The sequence below is a fragment of the Canis lupus genome, chromosome 6, assembly GCF_011100685.1.
Source record: "Canis lupus familiaris isolate Mischka breed German Shepherd chromosome 6, alternate assembly UU_Cfam_GSD_1.0, whole genome shotgun sequence".
Taxonomy (NCBI): Eukaryota; Metazoa; Chordata; class Mammalia; order Carnivora; family Canidae; genus Canis; species Canis lupus.
The window spans coordinates 21,565,076-21,585,337 of record NC_049227.1 but is presented as its reverse complement, the minus strand read 5'-3'; the positions used below and the strand labels follow the sequence as shown (position 1 = coordinate 21,585,337).

Sequence of the window (20,262 nt, the reverse complement as noted above, 5' to 3'; positions counted from 1 at the left end):
CTTCTCCTAGTTTGAGTGTTTTTTATCTTGTCATGAAAGTTTGGATTTTTGTCAGGTGTTTTTTCTGTGTCTAGTAAGATCATCAAGTAGTTTCTGTCCTTTGTTCTCTTAATATGTTGTATTACATTGCTTTTCATATGCTAAGCCCACCTTGCATTCTTGGGGTAAATCCCACTAGGGCTTGATTTGTCCTTTTTATATGTTGCTGGTTCGATTTATTAGTCGTCTTTTCAGGGTTTTTGTGTCTGTATGCATAAAAGTTATTAGTCTGGAGTTTTGATATCTTTGTCTTCTTTTGGTTCCTGGTACTTAGTTTGGTCTGGTTTGGAATCTGGGATCTTGAAATGTTCTGGCATCTATCATTCTTCACTGTGTTAAAATAATTATTTTTATGTGTAGAGTTCTGTTTTCAAGTTTTTCTAGCTTTATAAAGATACGGTTAACTCATTTTCCTCCCAGAGTTTAGTGCATTGCCCTTGTGTGCTGTTTTTATTTTTGTTTTTAAGATACTGGAATCTAACTTTGTGTAAGTTGAAGTTGTAGAGTATACTGATATAATATGTTTATATATTGTGGTATTATTACCACCATAGTGTTGGTTAACACCTCTATTTTGTCACATAGTTAGCATTCTTTTTTTGGTGAGAACATTTGAGATCTAGCGTTTTAGCAACTTTGAAGTATATAATACGGTATTGGCTATAATCACGATTCTGTTTACTTGATTTCCAGAACTTATTCCTATTCTAGTTTCAAGTTTGTATACTTTGACAGCATCTCTCCAATTCCCCCCATTCCCTAGCCCCTGGTAACCACTGTTTGCTTTGTTTCTACAAGTTCAACTTTGTTTAGATTCTACACATAAGTACAGTATTTGTCTTTCTCTTATTTCACTTAGCACAGTGCCCTAGAGGCCCATCCAGGTTATTGCAAATGGCAAAATTTCCTTCTTATGGCTGAATAATATTCCATTGTGCGTGCGCTCACACACCCCACATCTACTTCGTTCACTGACCGATGGATACTTAGATTGTTTCCATATCTTGGCTATTGTGAATCATGCTGCAGTAAACATGGGAGGGCACATACACTTTTGATATATTGTTTTTATTTCCTTTGGATATATACCCAGAAGTGGGATTACTGGGTCATTGGTAGTTGTATTTTTAATTTTTTGAGGAGCCTTTAAGTTGTAACTTAGTGGGTTCACCAAGTTACATTCCCAGCAGGGCAAAGGGTTCCCTTTCTTTGGTGTGCTCATTGACACTTGTTATCTTTTGTCTTGATGAAAGTCATTCGAAATGCTGTATCAGTTTTGTTTTCTACTGTAGGTTCTCCCTTCTTCAATTGCAACCTTTGTATCCCAACTGTTAGTCTTAGTACAGTGTCTTGTACCTAAGTCTTGTAGCTAACAATGAGTGTACATATTCTGTGCATCTGTTAACCACTTACCTAATTTAATTTTCACAATAATGCTAGGTAGGAAGTACAATTTGAGACTTCTTATAAATGAGGAGATGGAAGCTTCAGAGAAAACAAACCAGTTGCTGACACAAGTAGGTAGTGGAGACTGAAGCCCATAAGTAGCAGACCGCGCGGGTAGAAGTAAGAGTGAAAAGAACACCTCTTTGGTGATGGTAATAGGGTTAGAGTGTTAGTAAAAGCAAGGAAGCAGGAATTTAATTGCAGGGCCCAGTGCTGGGGAGTACAATACAAGTAGAACTGGTTTTTGCCCTCAGAGCTGCAATTAGTCCTATTTGGAAGAGTGAGATTAACATCTGAAATAATTAGAAAATGAGCATTGTTTAATTAGAGGTCAAGGGTGAGGTTTGTATGAGTTGGAAAGAATCATGAAGGAACTAGTAATTAACTTAAGCCTCAAAAGAGAAGTAGAGTTTAGGAAGGTAGTTTAGCAAACCAGGTTTTGGATCAGTGTACTGTACAAATCACTTAGGCTTACTTTCTTCCCTTTCTTCCTTCTCCCCCCCCCCCTTTCTTCCTTTCTTTTTATTTTTTAATTTTATTTTTTAAAAATATTTATTTATTCATGAGAGACACAGAGAGAGAGAGGCAAAGAGAGAGGCAGAGACACAGGCAGAGGGAGAAGCAGGCTCCATGCAGGAAGCCCGACGTGGGACTTGATCCTGGGTCTCCAGGGTCTCCAGGATCACTCCTTGGGCCGAAGGTGCACTAAATTGCTGAGCCACCCGGGCTGCCCTCTTTCTTTCTTTTTAAAGATTTTATTTATTTATTTGAGAAAGGGTGAGTGTGGGGGAGGGACAAGGGGAGAGAGGGAGCATACACTGACCAGGGAGCCCGACATGGGGCTCAATCCCAGGACCCAAGATCATGACCTGATCAGAAGGAAGACACCTAACAAACTGAGCCACCCAGGTGCTCCTATAGAGTGTTTCTGTCATGTGATGGGGTATCTGTTCTCCTGTTTCTAATCTCACCAACTGTCCTCAACCTGAGCTTTTTATTTTAAAATAGTTTCAGATTTAGAGAAATTTTGCAAGAATAGATCAAAGAATTCCTGAATATCCATCACGTGTATTCCTCAAATGCTAACATTTAACCATATTTTTTTATCATTCTCTCTTTTTACATATACTATTTTTTTCTGAACCCTTTTAGAGTGTCCTGAAAGCACAATATTCCTTTACCTAAAAACTTTTAAATAGTTATTTCCTAAAAGCAAAGACTTAAAAAAAAAAAAAAAAAAAAAAGGTAGACTGCCAATGCAGGGCTTGAACTCACAACCCTGAGATCAAGACCTGGGCTGAAGTCAGACACGTAGCTGATTGAGCCACCCAAGCACCCCAAAGACATTTTCTTAGTGATTGCAGTACCATTATCAAAATTGGGAAAGTAGGGCAGCCCGGGTGGCTCAGCGGTTTAGCACCACCTTCAACCCAGGGTGTGATCCTGGAGACCCGGGATGAGTCCCACGTCGGGCTCCCTGCATGGAGCCTGCTTCTCCCTCTGCCTGTGTCTCTGCCTCTCTCTTTCTCTCCCTCATGAATAAATAAAATCTTAAAAAAAAATTGGGAAAGTAGTGTTGGTGCAGTCTTAATAGTGAAGCTACAGACCTTACTCAAATTTTGCCAGTTGTCTCAATGCCTATTAGAGCAAATAAAAATTTTTTTTTCTCATCAGAGATTTAATCCGGGAACTCAGGTTGCATTTAACTCCGGTGCATTTTGTTTTTGTTTTGTTTTGTTTTTGCATTTAGTTTTCATGTTCATTTAGTCACCTGCATTCTGGAAGCTTCTCAGTCTTTGTTTTCGAAGGCCTTAATATTTTTTAGAGGGTACAGGCTAGTTATTCGGTAGGATGTCTTTTAGTCCATATTTGTGTGATGTTTTTTCTCGATTGGGTTCAGGTTAATGCATTTTTGGCAGGAATAGCGCAGAACCGGATGTTGTGTGTTCAGTAGTGTGTCCTGTCAGGAAGTGCGTGACATTCATTTATCCCATTACTGGTGATCGTAACTTCAATTACTTGGTTAGGGTGATACATGTCAGGTTTGTAAATGCTTTTGTAGTTAATAATTATTGATGGGAGAACTTTGAGACTATGTAAAATACTTTGTTTTTCATTAGGATTCCTGCCTGAGTCAATGGATCGCCAAATAGTGACTTTCCACGGCCCATCATTTTTTCTACATTAGTCGACATTCTGCCTCAAGATCTTTCCCTTTACCCTGTTCATTCATCCATCCATTCATTTATTAATATCAGTAAGAACTCATGGATTCTTAATAATATTCTATTCAATGGATAATAATCCTTTATTTGCCTTATTTTGTTGCTCAGATTATGGGGCCAGTGGAAACCCCCTTTTAGGGCTCAGCTCTTACTCTTTGAAGAGATCCAGACTATTTATCATTGGATGACACACTGCTCTCTCTGTCCTATTTTCCATTCATTCTTAAGGGAAAGATACACTGACTCTTCACTCCCACCTGTGCCTCTAGAGCTAAGCTTTCTGTCTATGCTTTATGGCTCAAAATCCCATAGTTTCTAGAAATATACAGTATTGTTGCCATCCTTTCTTTTGTCCTTTTTGCTCCACATATTCCTGCCACAAATATTCTTATTTATGTATGTGTTTCCAGAATTTCTTTATGCAAATACAAACACATGGGGATATATATTTTTATGTTTCTTCCTTTTAACACAAAACATAGTATACTGAACCTCAGAGTTTTCTTCCAGTTAACTTCACACCTTCCTGATCCTTTCTGTCCAGAACATAGAGGTCATCTTTGTTTTATAGTTGTATAAATTCCATTTTATGGATGCATCACTTTTATTGAACTCCTTCAGTATTTGTGGAGATTAAACTACCTGTGACTGGAAACTAGCCTCTTTTGTGCCATCCCCTCTGCCACCACTTTCTCTGTTACTTTTATTCCTTGACCCCTTTTCTACCTGCAAATAATTACTAGTATGTATATACGTATGTATGTATGTATTTTAAAGATTTTATTTATTCATGAGAGACAGAGAGAGGCAGAGACACAGGCAGAGGGGGGAAGCAGGGTCCATGCATGGAGCCCGATATGGGACTTGATCCTGGGACTTTGGGATCATGCCCTGAGCCGAAGGCAGAGGCTAAACTGCTGAGCCACCCAGGCATCCCTAGTTGTCTTTATTTTTAAGGTTTCATTTTTATTGTCATCTTTGTATCACTGCCAAAGGTTTTGAAAAGCATCTCCAAACCCCTGATTTCATTCTTACCTATTCTCCTGCAGCTGAGTTTCCATCTGTACCATGTGGCGAGGTCATAGTTCTGACGATTACCAGTGACTTTGTACTGTGTGGTGCTAGACTGGCTTTGGTGATTAATTTACATGTAGGAGGGCGAGAAGGACAAAAAGAGAAGGGAGGATTGGCAAGCAGCTAGAAAAGGGGAAGCAGGAAGGCTAGGAGAAAATAGAATAGAGTGTAAGGGGAAAAGTAGGAGAAGAGCATTTTTGGCAGAAGATATGAAATGTATTTTCATAACCAGCTTGTCACATACAGCTGGCTTCTGCATGGTGATGAGCTGGCTTGTGGTACATTGCTGACTGATAGGCCAGTTGGGCCCTCTGGAACGCTGCCCCGTCTTCTGTTTCGTAAAACAAGATATAACCCCTTGTCCCATTATGGCATGATCAGTTTCAACAGCAGAGCCTCCATTTAAAAATGTTTGCTTTCTAAAACCTGGAGTTGTCATTAACCTATCTCTCCTGTCATTCTTATTAATACCGTCAACTATTCTAGTTTCTTAAGATTACTTTGGTGTTATTCTTTGCTTTTCATTTCCAGTCCAGTCCACCATTGTGGCTGAGGATGTTACACATTTACTCGAATTAGTACACTAGGTTTCTATCCCTGTTTATTAGCAGGTTGTGTCCTACTTTTACCTAGCTATTCCTCCCTTTTTCTTTCCCTGTCAGTACTGCTCCCTGAAATCACCATGCTGACCATTCTCCCTGCTTTACTGGTGTCCATCTCTGCTCCCTTGCCTGAAAAGGCCCACCTTTATCTGTAGAAGACTCTTCAAGAAGATCAACTTACTGCTCCTTGAAGACTTCCGTAGCTCTAACAGCTCATGTGCATATCTTACTTTCCTGTACTTGCTTACAGCCTCTGCCAAATGATTGCTTGTTTCCTTATTTAGGTGTGTTCAGTTGTTTCTACAAAATTCTAGTTTAAAATCATGTTTTCTGCTTAGGTTTTCCTAGTGCCAGAGACTGCTTGGCTTGTAGGAATTCCTAAGCAAGTTTTATTGTTTCATTGACTAAACATTGTATAAGTTATCACTAAATGGTTTTGGATGCAGAGTCAGCTCATCCACGTAACTTTGAGGGTCTGCTTCTCAACTGTACTGTGGAAAAAGTGTACTTTTTAATGGGATTTTTTTTCCCTAACAAATGATATACTGATCTGAATAGTGTGACCTTCTCAGGAGTGTGTCCTAGAGATCTTTATCTGTAAAGCTGTTTGTTAGGTGGTCCCCAAGATCACCCTCAGGTTTGATGATTCACTGGGTTTCAACATACAGCTGTACTCATGGCTATGATCTATTACATCAAAAGTATCAGAAAAGGCACATTGAACAAAATGCAGAGGAAACTAGGTGTCTGTTGCCAAGAGTTCTCTCCCTGTCATGTCACACAAGACATGCTTAATTTGTCTAGCATCAAATTATGACAACATGTGTAAGACATCTACCATGAAAGCTCATTAGAAATTCAGGTTTCTTTTAGGGGCCGGTCACATAGGCACCCTCTGTCTAACATGTACCAACATTCCAGATTCCCAAAGGGAAAGGTTTTCAGCATAAACTGTATTGTTTGTATAGTTTACCCTTATCATTTAGGGAATGATGGGAACCTCTCTGAAATCCAGCTGCCTTGACACCAAGCCAAGGGCTGACCTTTGTAAGGATCACAGTCTCAGACCTGCTGTGTTAACTCTTTTCTGCATGCCATGGAAATCTACAAGCCTCCTTCCATTTCTTAACCTGCTGTGTAGGATTCTATGGTATGAGTATATTATGGTTTAACTTTTCTCTGTTGATTGGCTTTTAGGCTATTTTACAGGATCTGTTTTTGTACAATTTCTTTTTTTTTTGGGCTTAGATTGGAATTGATGGATCATAGCATAGTGACATTTGAAAATCTGATATTAGATACTTCCAACTTCTTCACTGGTGGACTCTAGAAGTCCATACTTCAACAGCAGCTTACAAAAGTACCCTTTGAAAGTGATTACTTTTTTTTAGTTTTTAAAAAGATTTTTATTAAAAAAAAAGATTTTTATTTATTTATTTTGACAGAGAAAGGGAAGAGCACAAGTAGGCACAATGGCAGGCAGAGGGAGAGGGAGAAGCAGACTCCCCACTCAGTAGGGAGCCTGACATGGGGCTAGATCTCAGGACTCTGAGATCATGACCTGAGCCAAAGGCAGAGGCTTAACTGACTGACCCACCCCTGTACCCTGGAAGTGATTACTTCTAATGATATTCCTGTTGGGAATGTAGGAAAAACTGACCCATCAAGCACCGAGAAGAGCAGGACAAGGAAGGGCATTCTAGATCCCAGCTGTGCACTTGTCTTACCCATTCTCTTCCTGCTCCCAAGACTGTTCTGACACTCTTTTGCTTCTTCCTCTCTCTAATCTCTCTCCTTATTGCCTTTAATCATATGTTTGGAGGCTTGTAATTTTTTTGTCTTTTATTACAGATAATTTCAAACGTACATAGATTAGAACAGAACTGAATAAGGAAGCTACATGCACCCATTTCAGCAATTGCCAACATTTTGTCAATCATGTTGCATTTTTCTCTTTTCCTTTTTTGAGGAATGGGGTGGGGCCTGGAGTAGTGAAAGCAAATCCTGGGCTTTAGGGTATTTTAAACATTTCTTTGGTAGTAATTTACAAAAATAACATACATGTTAACATTTCAAATTGAGATGTACTTTTTATTAAAGGTTGTGTATTTAAGTAATATCTATACCCAGCATGGGACTTGAACAGTCTCCACCCTGAGATCGAGTCACACACTTCTGACTGAGCCAGCCAGGAGCCCCCAAGATGCACTTTTTATTTATTTTATTTTTTTAATTTTTTAAAAGATTTTATTTATTTATTCATGAGAGACACAGAGAGAGAGAGAGAGACAGCGACACAGGCAGAAGGAGAAGCAGGCTCCATGCAGGGAGCCTGATGTGGGACTCGATCCTGGGACTCCGGGATCACGCCCTGGGCTGAAGGCAGGCACTCAACCACTGAGCCACCCAGGAGTCCCAAGATGCACTTTTTAAAAAAAATTAATTTCTCTAAATACTTGGTTCAGTTGTGAGGTTACTTGTGAGGTTACTCTGTTCCTAGTTCAGGAGGATGTTTCCTTGTGTCTTTTTCTCTAAATTTGTATAAAGTTGTTCAAACACATACAAACAGCTTGAAAAAAGTATGGGATAACATTCACATTTCTGCAATTTGCTTTTCCTTTTTTTAAAAAAAGGAATATTCTGCCGTGGCTGGCTGGCTCAGTCGGTGGAGCCTGGGACTCCTGGTCTTAGGGTTGTGGGTTTAAGCCCCACATTAGGTGTAGTGATTATAGTGATTAATTTAAAAAATAGTACAATCTTTATAATAGAATAAACATTTAAATTAATATAAAATCTTTAAAAATTTTTAAATAAAACCTTTAAAAATTAAAAAATCTTAAACTTTTTTAAAATTAAAAGATCTTCAAAAGATTTTTAAAAAGAATATTCCTTCAAATCAATAAACAGATCAACTCCTTTTCGATACAAAATGCTCTGCTATGCCATAGAATAGCCATTTCTTCATTAACAGACATTTCGTTTTTCTGCTTTTCAGCCCTTGTGAACCTTGCAGTGAACTTTGAATTGCACATGGCCTTGCATACTAGGAGTTTATTACCTTCAGATACATTCTGCTGAATAAGTTGGCTAACTACCACGTGTATAACTTGTTAAAACTCTTACCACAATACTTTCCAAAAGATTATAATAGTTTTTCACCAGCAATATAAGAGAACCTTTTAGCTGTCATTCTTGTTAGCACTAGGTATTATTATTATTTTTTTTTTAAAGATTTTATTTATTCATGAGAGACACAGAGAGAGAGAGAGGCAGACAGGCGGAGGGAGAAGCAGGCTCCATGCCCCGGGAGCCCGATGTGGGATTCGATCCCGGGTCTCCAGGATCAGGCCCTGGGCTGAAGGCGGCACTAAACCTCTGAGCCACCAGGGCTGCCCAGCACTAGGTATTATTACTCTTGAACATTTTTGCCAGTAAAATTAGAAAAACAAAAGTATAACATTATAATTTCATTTTTTAAATTTGCATTTACCGAAAAGAAAAATTTGTTTTTAAAAATAATATTTAGAAGTTTGATACTAGCAAATATAAATTTGGTTCACTACTAGGAAATCCATCAACACAATTAATCATTAGCCATCAAAAGATGAAAAGCATATAACCGTTTCAGTAGATACAAGAAAGAAATCCAACAAAGTATTGCAGGCACCCCTGACCAAATCTCCCAGCAAACCAGAACCTGAGAACAGCCTTTTACTTTTTAAAATATTAACATTTACTCATTTAATGTTAATGCTTGAAAATTTTAATATTTAAATTTTTTTTAATTTTTATTTATTTATGATAGTCACACAGAGAGAGAGGGGCAGAGACATAGGCGGAGGGGAGGCCCTGGGCCAAAGGCAGGTGCTAAACCGCTGCGCCACCCAGGGATCCCTAATATTTAATTTTTTAATGCTATCATTCACACATGGTTCAGAAATTAAAATATATGAAGAGGTTTGTATAGTGAAAGCCATGCTCCCATCCCTCACCTGCCTAGTTCCTCCCTCCTCCTCACAGTCACTATTTGTTTCTGAGTAGTTCCTTTTTTTTCCCTGAGGAGTTCTTTTATAGTCAGTTTGTACACGTACAGGGAAATGGGAGTGCATATCCTCTCCCTTGCTTTTTACACAGATGATAGCATACTGTGTACTCTGTCATGCATCTGACATTTTCCATGATGAATTTTTCCTAAAGGACAGGCTTTTTTGCTCACTTCTGGTGGCATTCTAGCTACCTTCCCCTGCCCCTTGCCTCAGATATTGAACTCCTCAGATATGAGACCTTACAGCCACGCACTAGCTGTATCTAGTTGTTTCTCCCACGTCACCATCCCATAGACATTCACAAAAGAAATGCTGCAGTTGCTCTCAAAGATCACCAGTGCCTGGTCTCCTCTTGTTGAGACCAGCTGCTCAGTCTTTGTCTTTGTTTTTTGTTTGTTTGTTTGTTTGTTTTTCCTCTTGCTCCTGATAACACAGCTATGGTTCTTGTAACTCTAATATCTTGTCTTTCCTGCAGTACATTTTACCATATTGGTAGATTACCTTCTTGTAAAAGGTGGAAGGAAATAAGGAAAGGATTGTGGAGGCATGCAGTCTGGGGAAAGATATACTAGAAGATCTATCAGTTTAATATGTCTAAAGCAAAAGGTTTTGTTCTCTGTGACTCCTGAAAGGAGCTGGTACTTTACTGTGGGAGGTTTCATGCTGTAGAGGAAAGACCAGGACATTGAGAACCTTGATTTGAATCTTGACTTCTCCCTATAGCTATATGACCTTGGACAATTGATTTCACTTTTCTGTGTTTCAGTCTTTTCATCTGTAAAAGGGTAACATCTTTATCATTTTTTAAAAAGTGATAATGAAATGGGAAAATATACATGAAGTGCCCAGAATAGTCTCTGATGTTCATTTTTTTATAGAGGGGTATAGAGAGGCGGGGGGTGGGGGGGTGGGTAGAGAGAATCTTAAGTAGGTTCCACACTCAGCATGGAGCCTGATGTGGGACATTGCACAATTCTGAGTCAAGACCTGAGTTGAAACCAAGATCGAATGCTTAACTGGCTGAGCTACCCAGGTACCCTTAGTCACATTAAAAAGGGGGGGGGGGTTATTTATTTATTTATCCATGGGAGACACAGAGAGAGAGAGAGAGAGAGATAGGCAGAGGAGAAGCAGGCTCCCTGCAGAGATCCGGATGCAGAACTTGATCCCAGGACCCTGGACCCAAGGAAGATGCTCAACCACTGAGCCACCCAGGTGCCCTAGTCACTGACATTTTAATCACTCTGAGGTTTCTTCTCATTCCTAGTTCCAGAACTTACAGATTTGAGGTGCCCTGCTAGTAACCTTCAAGGAATGAATGATTGCTGACTGAAATGTTACGTTGTGGAGCATTTGTCCAATATGGTGAACCACATAGATCTATCAGATCCATCAGCCTTTCCTCCTTCTGATAGATATGTAAATGTTAGGAGTCAGATGTCTTAAGTGACTCTACTAGCATTTAAATCCCAAAAGCTTGGGACACCTGGGTGGCTCAGTGGTTGGGCGGCTGCCTTCATCTCAGGGCGTGATCCTGGGGTTCCAGGATGGAGTCCCACATCGGCTTTCTCCCTCTGCCTGTGTCTCTGCCTCTCTCTGTGTGTTTGTCGTGAATAAATAAATAAAATCTTAAAAAAAAAAATCCCAAAAGCCAAAGTGTTTGGGTACAGGTGTTTTGGCCCAGGTGGGTATATTTATATATTTTTCCACTTGGCTTTCTGGAGGAGGAGATGTGAGTTAGGTGTGGGCAGTTGGCTGTTGTGACAGTACTGAAGAATAGAACTTTTCCCTCTCTTTAGAATATCAGCTGAGACTGTAGTATTCCCTTGAGAACTATGTGCTGCATCTTCTTTTTTTTTTTTTTTTGTGCTGCATCTTCTAAGTACTAAAGCCACCATTTGGGGCCTGGAAAACACTTGCTAACCTCATCAAAAAGCCTTCAAAATGAAAAATGAGAAGAGAGAAAAAACTCCAGGTAAATAGTAAGGGAGCATGCCATAGGGCAGAATTACAGTGACAAGAAGATTGGACAAAGACCTGTGTCTGTAATTCACGGGAGGGCACCCCCGTGCTGAAGATTCCTGATGTTTCTGCATAATAAGTGCCCATAAAATCTTGATAAAAGGGACGCCTGGATGGCCCAGCGGTTGAGCGCCTGCCTTCAGCCCAGGGCATGATCCTGGAGTCTCCGGATCGAGTCCCCGGATTGAGTCCCACGTTGGGCTTCCTGCATGGAGCCTGCTTCTCCCTCTGCCTGTGTCTCTGCCTCTCTCTGTGTGTCTTTGCCTCTCTTTCTCCCTCTGTCTCTCATGAATAAGTAAATAAAATCTTTTTTATTTTTTTATTTTTATTTTTTTATTTATGATAGTCACACACAGAGAGAGAGAGAAAGGCAGAGACACAGGCAGAGGGAGAAGCAGGCTCCATGCACCGGGAGCCCGACGTGGGATTCGATCCCGGGTCTCCAGGATCGCGCCCTGGGCCAAAGGCAGGCGCCAAACCGCTGCGCCACCCAGGGATCCCAATAAAATCTTTTTAAAAAATCTTGATAAAAGTAAAGACAGTAAAAAAAAAAGAAAAAAAAAAAAAAAAAGTAAAGTCAGTCATGAGTGCCACTGAGAACTGGTGAGAGGAGTTTATAACTAGGCATTTGAGTGCTTACTAGAGGCACTGTGTTAAGTAAGCACTCCTCATTCAATCTGTACAAAAATGTTACGAAGTACAGAAATTATCTCCAATTTTAAGGAAGACACTGAGGCTATAGAAGGTTAAATAGTTAGAGCTGGTAATCTGCTCTTGATGGAGGACAGGACAGTGACATAAGTTCATGTGTTTACTGATTATACTGTTAATCATATGCCATGGCTAGTTCCATCCCTGACTTAGTCGGGATCACAGTGCGTGGGCTTGCTCACTCTACTTGCCTCCCTGACACAGAAGAGGCGCGAGAGTGAGTCATGGTTGTAGTTGGCATGAGTCTGTTTTGCTACTCTGTTAGCCACATGGCAGTTCTACTTGGAACAAAATGACAACGGAATATAGCAACAGTTCTACTCTCTTTCCAATTTCTGACTAAAGTTAGTGGTCACATACTCAACTTTGCTGGATTACTATCAATCATTCACAGTGTCACTCGTTCTGGTTTTCACTGCCTACCTGCAGCTCCTCTCAGGGTGTCCCATCAGCTAAGCCAGCTGCAGTTCAGCATGATGTCACTGCACTCCAGTTTCCCACATATTTGCTTGTCTCTGATTCTCTCTTCTGCATCCCCAGTGCCACCTGCATTTTGGCCTCAGTAAACTATTTGCAGTTCCCCAAAATGTCTACTTCATGTTCCTTGAACCTTACCTTGTCTGCCCTGTATTTATAATATTCTCTCCAGGAAGCTTCCTCAGGACAATTAGGTAGTTCCTCTTTATGTATTGATTTTCTTCAACTATCTGGTTTTTGGTGTCTGTTGATATTGTGGATAAAGGTTTACGTTCTAGAATCTAGGGTGATTGATGTAGGTAACTAGAGTGAGTTTCCTCTAACTTGGCTCATTTCTGTAGATATTTCTGCCTTGACTGGAATGGCTGGCCTGCAGCTCTGTATCTGAGAAGTGTGGTGATTGGAAGGCTTCGCTTCAGGGTATGATGGAAGTATCACCACTGATACTTTCCAATAAAGACTTTGATCTGGGCCACAAAACCCTTGCAGGAGCCTTGCCTGCCTCCTGCCCAGGTCTGGTTCCTTTAGAGAGTGTTTTTCTGCTTTTAGGCTGGATTCAAGTTCAGCTGCTATAGTGTGGCCATGTATTCACGGGGATGGAGAGTGGGTAGGAGATATTGAATAGTTTGGCCTTTCTATTCGTCAGGCAGTCTCTTTGCTCCGTGTCTATTTCTGCTTTTCCTGCTCTGTTGGAACCTCTCTGGAGCTCCACCAGAGGATGGCACGTACCTCCATTCAAGACTTCTCTCGGGTTGTAGCTTTCTTTGCTTTTGCATATGCCTCAGCTCTGAAGAGATAGATTACCTTTTTTCCTATCATTTCAGTAAGGGGGAGTGGAAAGGAAGAGGCAGTCCCATTTGCCCAGTCTCTCATTTTGAAATCCTGAACCAGGGGTTCTGTTGACAACTCTGAGCTTTTCTGATCTTTAGAATTGAAACAGACTTGTATAATAAGTGTATTATTGATTCTCATGTATTGATAGAATGGTTTGGAATGTTTATAGAATATGAAATTAATGTAAAGCTGAAATGCATGATATTTTTATGAATAACTTGTGTTTTGAAAAAATAATAGTTTTTTAGAGCAAGGAAAGCCAAAGATACCCCAGATACTTGGGGAGAGAGGGTTGTGGGGAGGTCTGAGGCATTGCTCCTAGCTATTAATTGATGATTGGCGTGAGAAGCAAGGTAACTCTGGCTTACACAAGATTTACATTCTAGAATTGGAGGGAGTAGCTTGTTTCCTAGAGTAAAATTTGCTAATTTTAGGTTGTCTTCCTTGACTTGACATGAAGATAAAAGCTCTGCTACTTGTGACTTGACTAAAGCAAAGTACAAAATAGCAGCCCCAGAGTTAGACTGAGGTTGCAGGTTGTGCTTTATTTCAGTGAATGATGAAAAGAGTAATTTGTCATGTCTTTATTTCTAATAAGAGTGAAAATGAATCTGTATGCAACATTATTTTTATTTCTTAATACATTCTGGGAAAGTTAATTGCAACTGTGTGGTTCAGGGATTTAGTGCAAGAAGAAGAACAGTTGATGGAAGAAAAGAAAAAGAAAAAAGACGACAAGAAAAAGAAGGAAGCTGCTCAAAAGAAGGTAGTATATATGTATAAACTATCTATTAAGCAGTCTAAACAGATTTAAAAAGAAAACTACTCTTATTGGATCTTTTAAAGCATTTGATTGTATGTTTTAACTTTAGTGGAGATTCATTTTAATATTTAATGTTTCTGATTATGCATATGTAGTAACTTGCCAAGTGTGTACAATTTAATGCATAGTTATTTAATCTTGCCGATAGTTTTTTCAAAGGTAAGTGCTTTATATAAGTAATGAGCTGTTCCTAGGTTCTCATATACATCTCTCTCTACTTGAGAAGAACATGGAATTTGTAGCTGCATAGAGAGCTGCATTGAAATCTGGCTCTCCCACATAGTGTACTACATGGTGTGTCCTTAAACTTTATTTAGCCTCTCTGGGCCTTAGTTTCCTTATGTTTTGTAAAATGAGAATTTAAACGAGATAATACACAATGCACATAGTAGGAAATAAGGTGTCAGTTTCCTTTTCACTTTTTGTTTAGTACCTGGGCTGATTTCAAGAATTTGCTACTTACGTTAAGATATTTGAAAATAAGCCTGAGGTGTAATTTGCTACAGAGGGTCTCTAGAAGGTACATAGTCAGAAGCTGTAATCAGAACAATACAAACTGTGGAAAGAGAAAAGATTATGTTCTTAATTATAAAGTTTTTGTTTGTTTTTACAAATTCTGAATCCTGATTACAGCTGGGCACTCATCTCCTACTGTATCAAGGTTTCAAGGACCTTAAAAATTTTTTTAAAGACCCAGTGAAATTACTATTATACTCTTACATTCCATTAACAGCTCTGACTTTAATTTCTAACCTTTTGTGCCAGGCACTGTGTTATAGCTGCACACTTACCTCCACATTATTTAATAGGGAAAAATAGCATCCAAATCTGTGGTAGGTAGGGAGCTGTTGAAGCACAGAGAACTGCTTTCACTCCACCTGGAATGGGGCCGATGGAAGGGAAAATTGTCTTAGAGTAGAAGTTAGCCAAGTGAACCAGGAGTGGAATAAAACGGGATTGCAAGCTGAGTCAACCCAACGATACTCAACCTGCAGCCTTAGAAGAGTATGAGCTTTGATTGGGGGTGAGGGGCAGGACGCCAAGGGCAGAAGTATCAGAGGGTGAAACTGCAGAGGGTGGTGGTAGGCTGTGGACTCTTCTCCGGGTTTCAGCTATTAGGTGTTGGGGAAAACACTGAAGGCCTTTCAGTCGACTGAGGTAAAAGTTTGTGTTTGAGAATGTTTACTTTAGCAAACCGTGGGCTTGGATTGGAAGAAGTAGAAACTAGAGGCTCGGATGCTAGTAGAGGGACTGTGGAAAGAACGCACAGAGTTTGTTGGAAGGATATGAAAGGAGAGGGACTTCAATTGACGCTCAGGTTCCAGACTGAGTGATGGGAGTACATCTCAGGAGCAGTTAACCAGATTAGGGAATAGAAAGGGAGAAAGAGAATTTTGTCCTGGAGTGCTGAGCTGACCGCATGATCAGCGAGTGCTGGGGAAGGGTAGATTACAGAGCTCTGGACAATCGAGGGTGAAGAGGTGATAGGTGACCCTTGGCATTTGGCCTTTTGCCTGCTCTCAGAAGTGACTGGGAGGGATGCATCTGTAATTGTCACAATCAGGCTTTGGAATAGGTTTCTAGTATGTAGTTTTGGCATTGCCAATACCATAGATCTCTGTGAGAGGCCTGTTGACACAGGTTGGTGTTTGCCATGTTGTGATCAGTCTTTAGCTGAGAATTTGTTGTGGAAAAAGTTTTATCTTCTTTAAGTTAAAGTTGGGAGAAGGTTCTGAGACTCTTGGTCTTTGGTGTGAAGACCATTTACTGAGTGATAGGGACATGCTAGGAAACTTCAGAGACTTGTAAGAAGATACATAGGTATACTTTATGTAGAATTGGTAGTGTGGCAAGCATCTGAGTGTTGACATTAGACCTGTTGATTCCTGCTTCTAAGGAATTCAGAATGTAGCTGTTAGGTTGTCTACGAAATGGCTAGAGAAGAAGCCTAAGGTACTACATAATGCGTGTTTCTTTAGATTTTACCCTATTTACTAAGGAAATTCTGAAAAAGGGAGGGGAGTCACTGGAATGATTTCTTTAAAAGTTACATTTTTAAAAGGAGTGATGTAAGTAAAAATATTTAGGGTTGTAACAAATACAAATAATGGCTCTAATTGCCAAGGCTCATCTTTATGGTCTTTCATATAACCAAATCTCTGACTCACCAAGTCAGTGTCTTTAACATGAGAATGATGACTTTTGTGCCATTTGGCCTCTGAAGTGACAGCTTTTCATATTCTTTCCCACTCCATCCCTGCCTCACCCCATTCCAGTCTCTCACCCTAACCATGTCCTACTGGAATCATCACAGAGGCTTAGCGATAACAGAGAGTGTTTTCTTTTTCTTCAGCCAGATCTTCAGCATTGGTAGGGTATTCCTGTGTATCCTGTAGACACAGTAATATCTGGCCACTGAACACAATATAAAGGAAATTTAATACCTCGAATAAATGTTAAGTGTAGGAGGGTAGACTGCCACTGTAAATAAGACTGTTCTTCAAATTCCAAATAATCAGCTTACAACTGAATTTGAATAACACACATTGGTGAAGTAAGGACAGCTGGTATTTCTATAGGCTGTTACCAAATAGCTATTAAAAAACAAAACAAAACAAAAAAGAATCCCAAGTTGGCATGCTTACAGCCCATATGAAAGATTGTGAGTCACAAGACTTTTAAGACAAGTTTCCTTAAGCTTGTTTTTTGTCTGTGGTAGGAGCCAGCAGGTGTATACAGGTAGGTGGCAGACATCTACATAAGCCAGGTAGGCAGGCCCATTTATATGAATGTTGGAACATAAACTCACTATGATAAAAACAATCTGCCTGTTTTATGTAATGTATGCATATGTTTAAAAAAAAAACCCTATTTTTATTTCTGAAAAAGACTTCAGATAACTATCTGTTCTGATCTATTCATTTTAGGTAGAAGGAGCCCAAGCATTAAAATGAGTTAAGTGGCCAACCATGTTTTTGTCAGAGTGACAGAACTGGGAATAGGATAGGAAGCTTCTTAGACCCCCAGCTGACACTTTTCCAAAACTAGATGCCATGGTGTTTCCTTTGTACTTTTTTTTTTAAGATTTTATTTTTAAGTAATCTCTAGACCCCGTGTGGGGATCAAACTCACAACCCTGAAATTCAGAGTCACACGTTCCACCAAGTGAGCCAGCTGGGTGCCCCTGTCCTTTATACTTATTTTTCACCACCTAAAGGTGAACTTTTTTTTTTAAAGCTGCAAATAATAAAACGTAATTTCTGTAAAGCATTTAAGAGATCTTTATGCTGTGTACAGAAACATAGTTCCTGGCGGCCATTGTGATATTTTTAAGGAATTCAAATTCAGATTACAGGTTATTTTCTATTTTAAATAATAACCAGGTAACACAACTCCTATAAATGATGAGACACCAGCAAGGCTCACTGTAATGTTTTTATTATGGTAGTTTTTTAAAAAATTTTGTCTACTTAAACATAAATTTAAGTATTTAAATTCCTCTTTCAAGAAATTTTACACAAATTTTATATATTTTCATGACATTTCAGCCTCAGTACATCTCTCACAATGAGATCAGTGACTGGATGGCTCTATTTTTAATTTTGTTACTTGAAAAGCTTTTGATTTCATATCTAAGAATCAGGGCTATTGTCTTCTAAGTCCAAGGCTTAGGAAATAAGGAATTTAGCTTCTATACTTAAAAAAAAGGGGCAACAGTGGTAGCAGTGGCTTGTTACCATGGATTTGTCTCCAGGATCTGTTTTTAGATGAAGTATCTAGAAGGAATCTAGAGAAAAATGTTGTGAGGAGGGGAAAAGAGGTTGAGAAATAGATTAATTAGAGAGGGATAATTTAGTATAACCTTTAAGCATGTAATTGTAGTTCCTAGAAAGCAAATAATGGTTGAGGGGCCAAAGGGAAGCAGCAATACAAATTGGGATCTTTCAGTGTTGAGAATGCTTTAAAGTTAGTGTTTATGAGTATTTCTGTTACTGTGTTAGGAGCTAAAGGGATTGTTACAGGCTTTGTGGATTTAAATGTACTCAGTTTGGGTTTAAGGGAGACTTACATTATAGGAAACTTCCAACTTTCATTCCTCTTTTCTGGAATTTTAGTATTAATCATCATGTCTCCCAAAGGCCATGCATGTTGTTCTGAGACTAGGGATCATGTTCAGTGTGCAAATAGCAAACTTTCTCAGTAGCCTGGGTGGTAAGGTAACATAACCAGGCTGGAGCACTACAGTCCTCTAGGGCAGCCAAGTGTTCTCTTACAGTCCTGCCCCCGATTTCAGCTGACATGTCTCAGTTCCCTTTTTAAAAAACAAAAAAACAAAAAAATAAAAAAATAAAAAAACAAACAAACAAAAAAAACCTGCCATATGCAGCGGTCTAAGGTCTAGGCTGAGTGCTGCTTGCTAAGAAATCCTAGAAAAGCTTTCTGACTCCTAATTATCTCATTCAAAATGGATGAATTGAGCCATCAATTCTTTATTCCTGATACTAGTTATTAATACCTAGCACTGTGAGATATGGTAGATGATTTGGAAAAGAAAAAAGAAATGGGACATGGGAACCTGGAGTGTGTTTCAGTTGGGCCATTTCCCAGGGTGAAAAGACTAAGCCAGGGCACCAGCACATGTGGTTGGTGACAGCAGCAGCAGCAACAACAATTAATACCTCTTGAATGCTTCCTGCATGCCTGGCAGGGTCCTTAAGGCCACCCTCCACCTACCCCCCACCCCTAGCTCTTCATGAATTCAGTCCATCTAGGCTCACAACAGCTTCGGGATAGGTGTTTTTGTTTTTGTTTTTGTTTTTTAAGGTTTTATTTATCCATGAGAGGCACAGAGAGAGAGAGAGAGGGAGAGAGGCAGAGACACCAGGCAGAGGGAGAAGCAGGCTCCATGCAGGGAGCCCGATGCGGGACTCGATCCTGTGTCTCCAGGATCAGGCCCTGGGCTGAAGGCAGCGCTAAACCGCTGAGCCACCCGGGCTGCCAGGGGTAGGTGTTTTTGTTCCTGTCTTATAGATGAGGAAACTGAGCTTTAGGGAAGTTAACTAATTTTGACCAAGGTCACATAGTGTTAAATGGTGGAGGCAGGATTCAGAGTCTGGCTTCAGACACTGAGCTCTTAGCCACTCAAGTACGCTTAGGGATTGAGGGGTTGGGACAAGTGGTGCAGAGCCTGACAGAAACAAAGAACATGGCATTCTGTGTGTCTACCACTTGTCTGATACCTTTCTTCATGAAGCAAGGCAATTGTAGTAATTGCATGTGGAATCACAGCTTTTTTTTTTTTTTTTTTTTTAAGCAGGCTCTATACCCAACATGGGGCTCAAACTCATGACCCTGAGATCAAGAGTCACATGCTCCACCAACTGAGCCAGCCAGATACCTCTGTTTTTGTTTTTGTTTTTAAGAAAAAAAAGTCAATATGGAAATAATCTCACTTCTAGATTTGACAGATTCCTTTATAATTCTGTTGTACAAGAGGATCTACAGTGATACCTAACATTTGAATAATGTTGTAAAAAAAAAAAAAATCTTTCTGTGTTGTAGTTGAGCCTCATAATTGAGCCCTGAAAGGTAAGCAATACAGTCCCTGCCAGCCCCCTCGATTTGAGGAATAAGGAAACTGAGACCCATAGGGTTTAAATGATAAGGTCATATAAAAGTAAAAAAGAAATGATAGTTAGTTTTAACATATTTTATGTAACCAAACATATCTAACATGTTAATTTTCTAACATGTAATCCGTAGCAAATATTGTTAATGAGATATTTTACCTTTTTTTAGTGCTAAAAAGTAGAAATCTGGTATTTTACACATAGCAGTTTGGACTCCGTTTACTTCAGGGGTTGGTAGCAACATATGAACATGGCTACCATTTTGAACAGTGTAGACAAATACTCTTAAAATCACTGAGCCTGTTTGGAAAATTACCCTTTTAATGGTTTGAG

The 20,262-nt window shown here is 39.6% G+C and overlaps 1 protein-coding gene across 10 annotated transcripts in view; it reads left to right on the top strand.

The window, feature by feature from the left end:
• The window catches only part of TNRC6A (trinucleotide repeat containing adaptor 6A), a 107,853-nt gene that overhangs the window by 10,103 nt on the left and 77,488 nt on the right, over positions 1 to 20,262 (top strand). For all 10 annotated transcript variants that reach the window (XR_005360788.1, XR_005360787.1, XM_038540020.1 and 7 more), the window contains exon 3: positions 14,155 to 14,242. Coding sequence is in view for 8 of the 10 variants with exons in the window: in XM_038540017.1 (XP_038395945.1) it covers positions 14,155 to 14,242 (88 nt within the window). In the remaining 2 variants the exon portion in view is untranslated. The remainder of the gene's footprint in view (positions 1 to 14,154; positions 14,243 to 20,262) is intronic.